Source organism: Centroberyx gerrardi, chromosome 3 (genome assembly GCF_048128805.1).
Source record: "Centroberyx gerrardi isolate f3 chromosome 3, fCenGer3.hap1.cur.20231027, whole genome shotgun sequence".
NCBI lineage: Eukaryota > Metazoa > Chordata > Actinopteri > Beryciformes > Berycidae > Centroberyx > Centroberyx gerrardi.
In genome coordinates, this window is record NC_135999.1 from 4,500,551 (window position 1) to 4,513,129 (window position 12,579).

Genomic DNA, 12,579 nt, shown 5'->3' on the forward strand with positions numbered 1-12,579 from the left:
GAATGGCCGCTCTATCAATTCAAATTCTATGGTCAGAACCCTTTGAATGCGAATAATAAAGTCGTCAAGATTACAACCAAGATTACATGAAATGGTATTTTTTCTGTTGATGATAGATTTGTTCTTATAGCCCACAATGTTATCCGCATTAATTGTATCCTATTTGCCAGTCCCGATCCTTGCTGAGAACAATACCGCCCTTCTCCATTGTCTCGAAAAGTTGCCCATGGATTATCTCTTTAAGTCTTGAATATTTACAACATTGCTGCTGTTCATGTGTAGTCGAAGAGGCTCCACTCGCTGGTCAGGAGGGCAATAGTGGCATCTCAGAGGGACCTAAACTTCCAGCAGCCCCAGCTCCAGCACAGACCATCCCCGCCGCTGAGACCTCTAGCCCGGGCACGGAGGCTCCAAAGCCCCCGGCGCCCACTGGAGAGGGATGTTCAAATATGGAAGTCAGTGACAGCACCGAAGGTATACAAGGACACTCCAGGGTGAAGTTGCCCTTATTAAGCCCTTGTTTGGGATCAGCTTTACCATCCCCAGTCTGTACCTGTAACCTAGCAGGGGGAATTGCAAAACTGACTCCAGACCAGCTTCTCTGGGCAGCTTCACAGGGTTGTGTCACAGTCGTTAATGACGATGACCTTGTTTGTTTTTTCATGCATCCTGTGCTTGGGTGTTCCTCCTGACCATTTCCCAGCCTGCCCTCTTGTCTGACCCTCCTGCCATTACTCTCTGTATGTGGCCCTCATCCCATCCACGGCCTTTTGCGTTCAGCCATCCGCTATTTTGCTTGAATTTCAGCTTCGGTCTTGAACGCTTTTAGCCGCTCTGCTCTTGGTCTCTTGATCACTCATGCTTTCTTTTTCGCTAAAGAGCTGAGAAGTTGATTGCGTAGATTGATTTGCAATCAGATGGCTTTGTCACTGCAATCAGCATGACTGGAACTGAGCCTCAGTCAATTGGGGACAGCGTTCACATCGCCTGGTGCAATTATCCTTATACAACTTTTCTTCTGCTGCTTGCTTGTTATTGGCGCCCTCAGTTAGATAGCTCTCTCTTTAGGCTGTGCCATTGTTAAAAGCCTTGTTCTGAGATGACCTCCACACATTCAACTTTGACAATCAGCATCTGAACACAGTTCCACCATTTGTCGTTGTAGTCAGTGTGGTCACGTTGTGTGCACAAACCTCGTGTTGTGGCTGTGCTTGCTATACTCTGGCATTCTTCTCTGATCATTTGGGCAAAGTGTAGCCTGTCCTGATTGCCCATTGCTTTCAACTGACCCATGCTTTTCATATAAGCTTGTTCTTTGGTACATGCACTGCATGCTGCTTATCACTAGAGGGAGCCACAGCCCTGCTTATTATCTCACAAGCATTACAAGAAAGTTGCTGTCTTCTATTAGAGTGAGCTTCTACTTGTGCTGGACCTGCTGTTTGGAGGTCATTGTTGAAAGCCTTGTTTATTTGATGCTATAATTTGTTTCGTTCATTCCAGTTCAATCGTTTCAGTCTTGGTTAACACCTACAGCTAGCTGGAACACTTAAATGAACCATGAAAGATGTCTCAGATATCATGAGATGACAAATGACAGCAGGTACCGCACAGTCTAGACAAGCCAGACTTTTTCATATAATGGACAATTACCCTTGTCATTTTCTGTCCATGTAGCAGAAAAGCTGTTGTCGGAGTCCGTCCCCGCCAGCGGAGAGGGGGTCCCCAGCCTGAGCCAGCCCCCCCAGCCCAGCGAGGAGAACAGTAACAGCAGTACGGGAACCGGGGCTCCTCCCAGGGGTCCTGAACCCCCAGATCTGGCCGACAAGTCCTCCCAGTCGTCCTTGGCTAGCTTCGATGACACAGGTCTGGCACAACAACATCATCATCCTTTTGTTTTGCCTTAAGATCAGAAAGTTTTGCTCCCCTCCTAAAGAGCATTATGTTTAATTCAATTAGGGTCACAAAATGACGCAAGTAAAAGCATACTGGTCATGTACACAGTATGCACCCTAGTTAAGAACAGAACAGAGTAGTACTACATTTTACATAGTGGTTTTGTCTCTTGTGCATGGGAAGGGCTACACAAAAAAACACAATTTCAAAGAGATATCTCTTTCGACAGTCATTGCACAACATATGGCCTCAAATCAAGTAGAGCTTACCACTGTGTATGACTATGTAATGACTTCAGCATCTTCTGTCCTTCATTAAACTGGGCGGTGTGTTTCCAGGGGACGGTAAAGAGGCAGCCAACGGTGAGACGGCGGGGTCCGGCAGTAAGAAGTCTGCGGCGACTCGCATGGTGACCCGGCTGAGGAACCCAGAGAGCAAGCTGAGCCAGATGAAGAGCCAGCAGGTGGCTGCCGCTGTTCACGAAGCCAACAAGGGCTTCAAGGAGGGCAAGGAGGTGAGAACCGCAACTGCTAATGATTTTGCGCTTGTAAATACATGCATATGTCAGTAATGAGGAATTTTAGTTGTTCTACTTCTTAGGCATTTTGCATTTATCTTATCCAGAGCGACTTGGGATGAGTTATGTCGGTTATGTCACTGACTTTGATGAAGGGACTGACCTCCAACTACCACTGTTTGCATTGAAAGTAGTTAAGTTAGGTTCTGGATAAGTGAGTTTGTTCTTCAATAAATTTACAAGACTCCTATCTTTTTTCCCTGCCTCCCTAGGTACTAGTAGTAAACGCACAAGGCGACGTCACCCGCGTTAGCACACGCGGCTCCAAGGAGGTGGTGATGAAGGGAACCCTCAGCCATTTCTTCAAGCTGGGCCAGGAGGGCAAGTACCGCGTCTATCACAACCAGTACAGCTCCAACACCCTGGCCCTCAACAAGCACCAGCACCGAGAGGCAAGTGGCACTTCCCTTTGTTGTCTTTCTCCTTTGACTTGTTCATAAATACTTTGAAGTATGACGTTGACAGTGAAACATGTCCGGTCTTATAAATCCTTATCCTTAAGTTCCATCCCTGACTAAAATCCGCGTACCTGTCTCTTCATCAGGACCACGACAAGAGGCGGCATCTCTCCCACAAGTTCTGCATGACACCAGCAGGGGAATTTAAGTGGAACGGGTCTATCCATGGGTCTAAGGTCCTGACCATCTCCACTCTGAGGCTCACCATCATCCAGCTGGAGAACAACGTCCCAGCACCATTCATGCACCCTAACTGGGCTTCACACAGGTGTGGAACAGAGTCGGAGATGGAGTCGGAATTATATATTTCAATTCAATTGTGTAGCTTGCTGTTTATGCCTTATAACCATAGAAAACAATGGTTTAGTGGGTATTGGTGCTGAGTGCTTTAGCTTGTCAGAGTGCCACCTTTGTCCAAACCATATATATGTGAAAATGGAAACAGTCAGAATTTAATGTAATTTTTACCAAAAGTAAAAGTTGATCAGAAAAGTGATCATGTGACTTTGTTTGTTTTGTAGGACCAATTGGATCAAGGCAGTTCAGATGTGCAGTAAGGCCAGGGAGTTTGCCTTGGCTCTGGCCATCCTGGAGTGTGCCATCAAGCCTGTGGCTCTGCTGCCTGTCTGGAAGGACTCACTGGGACACACCAGGTACACACACCAGCGTTGTAGTCGAGTCACCAAACCTCGAGTCCATGACGAGTCTCAAGACTACTAATTATTTGAGCCAACCACAAATTCAATTTAAACGCAAAACATTCAAATACTTAAAAAAATACAAAATTCAAACAAGTATTCAGTGCATGTACACACAGGATGTGTGGCCAGGCGGGCCAGTTTAGCAGGCAGAGGTGATCATAACCAGATCAGATCAAACGGCCCACCCCTGCTGTGTGGCATAATATTTAGACTGCAAGTCCACTACCAGTACCACCCACCTCTGCCTCTACTACTGCTTCAACACCACAACGCCCCTTTAAAGACCTTCACAGGGTCACGACCAGAGTGTTTTTGTGTGACTGAGCACTGAGCATCAAAGTAAGTGTGTGTGCGTATGTGTGTGAGTGAGAGAGTTCAGTGCATCCCAGCTACTTGTAGAGCAAGTGTGTGTGTTTCATGGAGTTGTGCCAAGAGCAACTAGATTTACCGTCTTCTCATTTTTGATCAGGACTCTTACGCGTGCTCTCGAAGCTGCTCTTAATCGTTTATATACATTTATTAATAATAAAATAATTATTAATGTTTTGAGGTTCTCATACAGTCATCAGGGTCATATTTTACATATCAAGAGTGAGCTGGGACTAACTTTACCGTGAAGGTATTTGTCAGATGAAAAAAATACGCTTTGCCCTCTTCAAACGTTCACACTTGTTGTTGAAGGGTGTATTTGCATGTAGTCAAGATCCACACAGCTGAATAGACAGGGTTGAAAACATGTGAATAGAAGCTGTGAAGTGACAAGACAAAGTACTTCTGGAGTAGCACCAGCCCTAATGTAGAAGGAGATGAAAAAGAGATGTAAACAATTCAGGTCTTGCAAGTTACATCGTGAAATGTTTTCAGGTTACACCGCATGACATCCATGGAGCGCGAGGAGAAGGAGAAGGTGAAGAAGAGGGAGAAGAAGCTGGAGGACGAGGAGACGATGCAGCAGGCCACCTGGGTCAAGTACACCTTCCCTATTAAACACCAGGTAGGTCACACACGCTCCACTCTTGATGTATTTCTTGTTGATGGATTATTTGAACCTTTTCTGAATGGAGAGCACTTTGTAATGTAGCCTCGTTAATCAGATGGAAGTATAATTAGCTTATTTGCAGTGCAAAGTCTCTCAATACTAGATTCAGAGACTTTAGTGCCTGAAAACATACGAGTTACTAGGCTCGCCGCTGATGTAAACTGACAGCCTGTGGGAAACACTGGTGTGTGTAAGTGAGCGACCATGAAGGGCTCTTTGATACAGCAAGCCAAGCTCTGCTGTGAGTCATTTCTCTCACCAATAAATGATCCGTGTGTGAATAACCTCTAACCCTCTAATCGCTCTCTTTACCTTCCCTCTCTCCTTTCCTGCCTCTCTCCCTTCCCTGTGCCTCTTTTTTCCCTCTTTCCCCATTCACTGTCCTTTTTTGAACCTCTTTCACCTCTCATTGTTTCTTTATCCCTCTCCTTTCCCTTTTCTCTCTCTCCCTCCCTCCTTCCCTTTCTGCTTTCTTTTCCCTGTGTGAAGGTGTGGAAGCAGAAAGGAGAGGAGTATCGTGTAACCGGCTACGGGGGCTGGAGTTGGATCAGTAAGACTCATGTGCAGCAGTTCGTCCCCAAGCTGCCTGGCAACACCAATGCCAACTACCGCAAAGAACTGGAAGGTCTGCAGTGGGGGAGTTTGGGGCCCAAATTGTGGTTTTCAGTGATTTGGAATTTGGTTTTCTCTCATTCAAAGTTTCTTTGACTGTCAATTAGTCTCTCATTCAAAAATTTCAAAGATGTCATTGTGTCCAGTTCGTGCACTTCTATGAATTGAGTCTCTTCTGTGGTTCTCGGTGGGACTTGAGATCTCTAAAAGAGCTCTCCAAATTGTGCCCTAATGTGTCCAGAATGTGAAAGTATTTTTGTTTCTCATTTGAGGTTTCAAATAGCCAATCAAAGACCTCATAGATAGTTTATGCACTTGTTTATTCATGTACCCATTAGTACGAGTAAATTCCCCGGTTATTAGGGATTATCAGTATGTATAGAGTGCCTTTGAAACAGACTGCAAATTGGAAAAACAAACTCTCTCTCTCCCTCTCCTCCTTTCTTCCATAGATGCAAAACTTGGCAAGAAATGTACTCTGCTGGACTTGAGTCGACGACCCAGTGTAGCGGCACCAGAAGCTCAGGGAGCTGCAGCCAGTAGCACTGAGGAGAGAGATGGAGACTCCTCTACCACCCCCAAGCCCTCAACAGACTGTCTGTCTGAAGAGAGGATAGAGGAGGGAAAGAAAGAAGAGCTAGATAAGAAAGAGAAGACTGAGGAACTATCAGCAGATGAGTCAGCCGAGAAGATGGAGGTAGACCCCACAAACTCAGGACCAGAGGAAGAGCAAGGTATGACAGAGCGCCGCTAAACACGTCTGTAGTAGCACAGAGTCAAATTCAGATATATGAATGGTATTTAATTTCAAACCCTGTCGTTCTAACTGTTATTATGAAACTCACTACCTGTATCAACTTAAAACTATGTGTATACTGCACAAGCGAAGTCAGCTGGATTGGGTTTCCTGGACATAAGCAGGTTAAGTCAAATTGGAAAGGTACAGAGTGCTGTGAATGTGTTACAATCAGGCAGATTTTGTGTTCAGCAAAATGTTCAAATTGCTTCTGTTTCTGAGTAGTGAAAATGGGAAAGGGCAGGGAAGATGTATGGGGTATAATTTTTATACCAAGGGGAAACTGGAATTTAATGTCTAAATTCATTTACTCCAGGGACCAGTATTCTGGAGGTCAAGGCCTCCATGAAGGAAGAGCCTACCGAGGGCCCCCAGCGGCCGTTCAACTACGACGTAGTGGATGTCAGCAAGGGCTTCCTCACCCGCATCGCCTACAAGAAGAAGGTCAAGACCTCCAAGCTGGACAGCCTGCTGGAGCGGCGAGTCAAGCAACACGCCCTGGAGGAGAAGCAGAGACAGCAGGCCCTCGCCTCCAAACCCCAGACTTCAGCCACTCCAGCCCCAGCTCCGGGCACGCCAGTCCGGCCACGCTCGCCACTCCAGCCCCAGGCTCTAGCCCAGACACAGCTCAAAGCAGGTGTCGCTGTAAAAGTGGAGGAGAAATCTTCCAAAACACAGATTCCTGGGCCAGGTGAAGTCAAAGAGGAGACTCAGGCTGAACTCTCTAAAACTACCGACGGGACCGTTGCTCCTCCTCTTTCCTCTCCTATTCCGAACACCACACCCAAAGACCCTGCAGGTGGAGATTCAGCTTCGCCACAAAACCAAACCACCTCCACGTCCCAGAAACTGGAGGCAGACTTACTGGAAAGGACTACAGGGCCCAAAGGAGATAGTTCAGGCAGTTCAACAGCACAGGGAATTCACAGCTCTTTGGAGCAACAAAAGGCCTGTGTACCATCAGATATTACCAAGCCTGCACATACTGAATATGCAGGGTCGGAGGCAACAATCTTGAAATCGGACTCAGTAAGGACACCCACAAGCACTCTTGACCAGAAAAGCGGTCAGAATGCACCTCTTCCTAAACCTATTCAGCAAATCCCAGAAACTCTAAGCTCAGAGCATCCGGGCACAGAGGAAAATGGCAAGGACCCAAAGGAACACCAAGCGAACATGCAAGGCATCGGACAAGGTAGAACTGAGGGCATAAGCGGTCTTGCTGCCCAGCCAGTTCCTCTTCTCCCTCAGGTGAATGGGAAAGATGGCTTGGAGAGCGAAGTCATGTTGACTAACTCTGTAGTAACCCCAAACCATGGTGCTCTCACCAACAGTGCACAGCCCAAGGTGAACAGCATAGGTAAAGTTGAAGGAGAAGGGTTGGCCATCTCGCTCAAGGACAGCACACAACAAAAGCCCTTAGTGAATGGAGATGTGGCTCCTCTAAATGACAAGACAGTGGTCGGGGGCAAGGAACCAAGCCCGGCTCCTAGGGTAGAGGTGGAGAGCAAGGTGACGGTATTGGACCAGGACTACCAGCCGCCAGCGAAGGTGACAAGACTGGAGAACAACATAGAAGCACTTGGAGCAAATACTCAGAGCACTCTACAGCACAACAGCACATCGCCAGTTCAGTCCGTGGAGACCAAACCTAAACCTGTGGTCAAGGTCATCAGAATGGCACCCTCTCCTATACCGTCAGCCGAGGAATCTAGTCTGAGTGACGACTTTGCGGAGGAGAACAGCAACAGTGGAACAACAGAACCACTCAAGACTATCCTCACCCAGGTAACCACGACCACCACGACCACCACAACAACGGTTTCCAAGGAGATGAGGATAGCCAAGGGGCCATTAAATGCATCTGGAGACGCGACGACTCCCATGGTGTCAACATCAGAGAGCAGTGCTGTGTCCACCCTCACTACCATGACCAAAACAACCGTGACCAAAGTCCGTTCGCCCACGCCCGATAGTCAGTCGGAAGACAGCCAGAGTGAAACGGTGACGCAAGAGCACAAGACGACGCTGTTAGCCTCCGTTAGTAAGTCAACCACAGACCCCAGTGGTAAAACGTCGGCGTCGTCTGTGAGCCAGGAGTTCTCCTCATCAACAAAGGGCCGTGTCCGCCTCCTCAAATTCTCCCGCACCAAGAAGACGCGCTCGGACACCGCCTTGCCCTCCTACCGCAAGTTCGTCACCAAGAGCAACCGGAAGAGTATTTTCGTACTGCCGAATGACGACTTGAAGGTGCTGGCGAGGCGGGGTGGAATCCGCGAGGTGTCCATCTTTAGCTACAACGCCAAGCCAAGCCTGGACATCTGGCCGTATCCTTCACCCAGGCCCACGTTTGGCATCACATGGAGGTAGGCTCTCTTTCTCTCTCACACACTGGCCCATTCCACCCACTAAACCATAACCATTACAGTGATAAGTGGTTATTCTGTCTCTCCATTCTTACGGTGGCGTGATTATTAAGGCCAAAACAGCTACTTCCCTTATTCTCATATCAACAACGTCTGTATAAAATGTGCCCTCTTGCTCACATTGATTAATTAAGGTGGGGCCCTCACCTTATCCACTGAAGCAGTCACTCCACAAGACTCTTGGATATAAGGATTTTAGTATTTGACAGCCAAACATGATTTGTATATAGTGACTCCCAAAAATCTACAAAAAACACTGGAATGGCGACACTCCAAAAGACTTGAATTTTAATTAAAAATAAGACAAGACTTGACTTCAATTATACCATATTTTTATGGATGGCCACATCAGCCTAACGCATTTTGGCATAAACCTTAATCAGAGGACACCCCCATGTTTTTCATGGATTTTTTGGAAGTCAGTTTATAGTTCTTGGCAGAGCACCCAGCCAGAAGAAGTTCACCCAGTCTTGAAGAGACGCGCCTGCCATATATTCATCAGTGATTTGTGTGTATGTATGTACATACAGTATATGTAAATATGTGAATTCAAGATCCCATGAAACCGAAATCAGTGCTCAGTCCATGACATATGGCTCTGGTAAAAAGGAAGTATCAGCAAGAGTTATGAAAGTTTAACATTGCTTCGGTGTCAATGCTAGCCAATTGCTCAACGGCAGTCTGTAGTCAAACAGATTTTATCACGGCACTTACTGTCTCTTACTGGGATCAGTGTGCCTCTTGGTGAGACTTGGTCTCATACTGCTGGGTGTTGAATTGTGACTCTAATAGAGAAAGCTCTGGCCTCTGGTGGAGGCTCTTATTTGCCTGATGTAGTCTGGACAGTGAAACAAATTAATTCAGTGGAGGAGGAGCAGAAGGTTGTACTTTGAAATGATGTGACCGTAATGACACCTTGTCGGCTTTTTGTCCAGGACTTTCAGGGTGTTTTTGTACAAACTGTACATTGGCTTGAGATTGGTTTTTCGCACTTGGGACCAAGTGCTAATACAATATGACAAATGTGGAAAAATCACAGCGTGCGTGTAGAACTTAGCAGCATCTGTTGACAATAATGGGTTCCCAATAAATTTTAATTTGGCTAAACTAATTACCTTTTTCACCTGCTTTTCAAAGTTCAATGATTATCCCAAGATATTTAAAATCTGAAACAATCTAACATAAGGTGGAGAAACACAAGTTTGGCCTCAGCAAGCATTTTTTTATTTGTATTGTTATGTATTCTATACATGGGGAGGTAAACACCTGGCATACGCTTAAAGAATTTTCGTTTAAATATCCATACTTTATTTACTCAAGAAATCTAGACTGTAGCTTTAGCTGCACTTCATTTTTGTGAGAATTTATTTTTTAGAGTACTGTTTGTAATCATTAGCTGACTGTGTGCAAGTTCAGCCAGAAAATAGTTAACTTATCATTTACTCTGACCATGATATAGCGTAACATAACACGGCCTCTCCTGCTTTGTGGTTTTATAGTTACGTACGCATGGTTGATATGTTTAAATTTGAAAATGTCTTGTAACCACACATTTCTCTAAAATCTGTACTTTAAAAAGGACATTTGTGTTTAAAAAAAAAAAAAAAAAAAAGTTGCGGTGGCAAGGAGGATGCTTTTTCCCCTTCATCCACCCTCAAATCATCTCCTGGTTTTATGACGGTGTCATGTCCTGTTGATTTGTTGTGCGTTATGTCTTCTCCACTCCCTGTCTGCTGTTCGTGGCTTTGGCCCTCGGCAGTGTTATGGCTCTGAGCCCGGTGTCACACAGAGACCTCTGGTTATTTTGACCGGACCTCAGAGTTCCGAGGCAGACGTGAATCATCTGGTGGTCGGAGAAGTGTCAGGATGTTTCGCGTTGCGCAATGACCCGGCCCCGCAGCCAAGGGATATTTTCCCCGCCTGCGGTTACGCGCTGGAAAGGGGATATCTCCCCCTCCCACCCATGCTCCCACCCATGCTCCCACCCCGCACTCATCATGTTTTTGTAGACATTCGACGTGTTTTAAATGGCCGTACAGAGGGAGCCATGTAAAGCATTCCTAAGCGTCAGGTTCATTGTCGGGACAGTGATCTCAGTCATAAGGAAGGAAGGAACATTTCCTCAAAGAGATGAATGTATGAAATTATTCACTGAAGGATGATAACCTGTCATCCAATTACTCAATTTAAAACGGCCTGTTACACCCAAATCGGTTTATTAAATTTAAAAAAAAAGCCAAATTAAATGTCTGCAAGTTTCCACTTTGAACTTTGTGAGTTGAAACTGTTGTTTGAATGTGCCTTTGTAGTCTGTAATAATATCGGTACCTCAAAGAAATCGCCTTATGAAATGATTTATTACAAGTGGCAACCAGTCGTTCTGTTTCTTGCATGGAAGTGGTCATGAGGGGACAGCAACATCACCAAAAACCTCAGTCTGTTTTTACTCTGCCTCTTCCTGCTCCACACACATGCTCCAACATGTTTTCTGTAATGCAGAGTCATTCACTGGCTGTCAGTCGCCCTCCATCAAGGCACTGCACGACACATCTGAAGTAATTTGTGTCGACTTTGACGCAGCATATAGGTTTCTGTTCAGATAGCATTCGTGTTTCTGTTCTAGTCTAAACTATTGTGCATACAGTCGCACGTCGGTACAATTGGTAACTTACGTGCAGCAATATATGAATAGCTCTTTAACCTCCATCCCTTTTCTCTCTCTCCGGCGTTGTATCCAGGTATCGTCTGCAGACGGTGAAGTCGTTGGCCGGTGTGAGTCTGATGCTGAGGCTCCTCTGGGCCTGTCTGAGATGGGACGACATGGCCGTCAAACCCTCCGCCGCCGTCGGCACCACACGCACAGGTAGACCCCCCCACCCTCCCACCCTGTCCACCTACCTCCATATAAGACATCCTCCATCTGTGGAGAGTGACAGATACTCTCAAAATAGTTGCTGGCACAGTTAAGCTGAAGTACAGATTCTGTCCAGTCCCATTGCACATTTGTGGTTTTGCCAGCTAAAGCTAGCAAGCTTAAAATGCTTTTAAAAATGCAAATATAAACCATGTCAGGTGGGTTTGTGACAGAACAGGAAGAAAGAATATGATCAATAATCTGTATATTTAATTATGTTTTAGAAGAATTTGTTTCTCCCCCAAATTTCTTATCTCCAACATGGTAAAACATACAAAAAATATACAGATACGCTAAAACGCGTTAAAATCCGAAAGGACGCAGTAAACTCACTATCGACGCCTCCAGGGGACGCCCCTATTTTTTCCTAGAAAATAGTCTCAATCATCGCGGGAGAGACTTAATGCCCTCGCTGGGCCTGCATCCAACGCTACTTTCGCCGCACAGATTTCATTTCAACAAGGCTACAAACTTGGTAGTTGGTAAATAAACTCAGGTGGATGCTGTATTCACTCATGACGATGATGACCCGATGATGCTTTACCGTCTAGGGGACGCGCCGTGTTGAAGATAAAAAAAATCCACCGGCCGCGATTTTCTCACCGTCTGCGCATATATCTCGCGCATATCTCCCGTTTTGTTCAGTCTCAATGAAAACGATCAAACATATTGCTGGCCAACAAACTATTGCAGGTAGGGATGAATCCGAATCCGTTATTCGAGAAAGCACAGATAGGCTAATGCGATGGAAACAGATATTTCTTCTACCCGAAGTTGCTCGTTATTATTCGGGGGAAAAAAGCCATGACTGACATGTCTGTGCGTCAGCCACTATGTTTCTTCAAATCGATTCATATCATTGTGGATGGCCACAAGATAAAAATGCCCATTCTGTTTGCAACATAGGACTTTGATTTCACTAACTAGTCGTTTCATTTACTACACATTAGAGGTCTGCAACCCGACCCGAACCCGACGGGACCCGAGACTGTAACGCGCTTGGTCGTGTCTTAGCTTACATTAGCTTTGTGCTTGTTAGCTTTAGGGAAGTAGGCTAACGTTACTCCCATGGATGTATTAAACTGGATAGCATGACATAGCTAGACGACGTCAGTACTGGGTAGACTGGGAGTAGTTGGTAGTAGCCTACTCAACCTGTT

The 12,579-nt window shown here is 45.9% G+C and overlaps 1 protein-coding gene across 2 annotated transcripts in view; it reads left to right on the top strand.

Moving 5' to 3' along the window:
* The window catches only part of LOC139930189 (nucleosome-remodeling factor subunit BPTF-like), a 49,492-nt gene that overhangs the window by 13,628 nt on the left and 23,285 nt on the right, over positions 1-12,579 (top strand). For both annotated transcript variants that reach the window (XM_071923302.2, XM_078290378.1), the window contains exons 6-16: positions 283-474; positions 1,678-1,866; positions 2,235-2,410; positions 2,686-2,865; positions 3,018-3,199; positions 3,453-3,584; positions 4,497-4,626; positions 5,161-5,296; positions 5,736-6,017; positions 6,396-8,445; positions 11,244-11,368. In XM_071923302.2, coding sequence (XP_071779403.2) covers positions 283-474; positions 1,678-1,866; positions 2,235-2,410; positions 2,686-2,865; positions 3,018-3,199; positions 3,453-3,584; positions 4,497-4,626; positions 5,161-5,296; positions 5,736-6,017; positions 6,396-8,445; positions 11,244-11,368 — 3,774 coding nt within the window. The remainder of the gene's footprint in view (positions 1-282; positions 475-1,677; positions 1,867-2,234; positions 2,411-2,685; positions 2,866-3,017; positions 3,200-3,452; positions 3,585-4,496; positions 4,627-5,160; positions 5,297-5,735; positions 6,018-6,395; positions 8,446-11,243; positions 11,369-12,579) is intronic.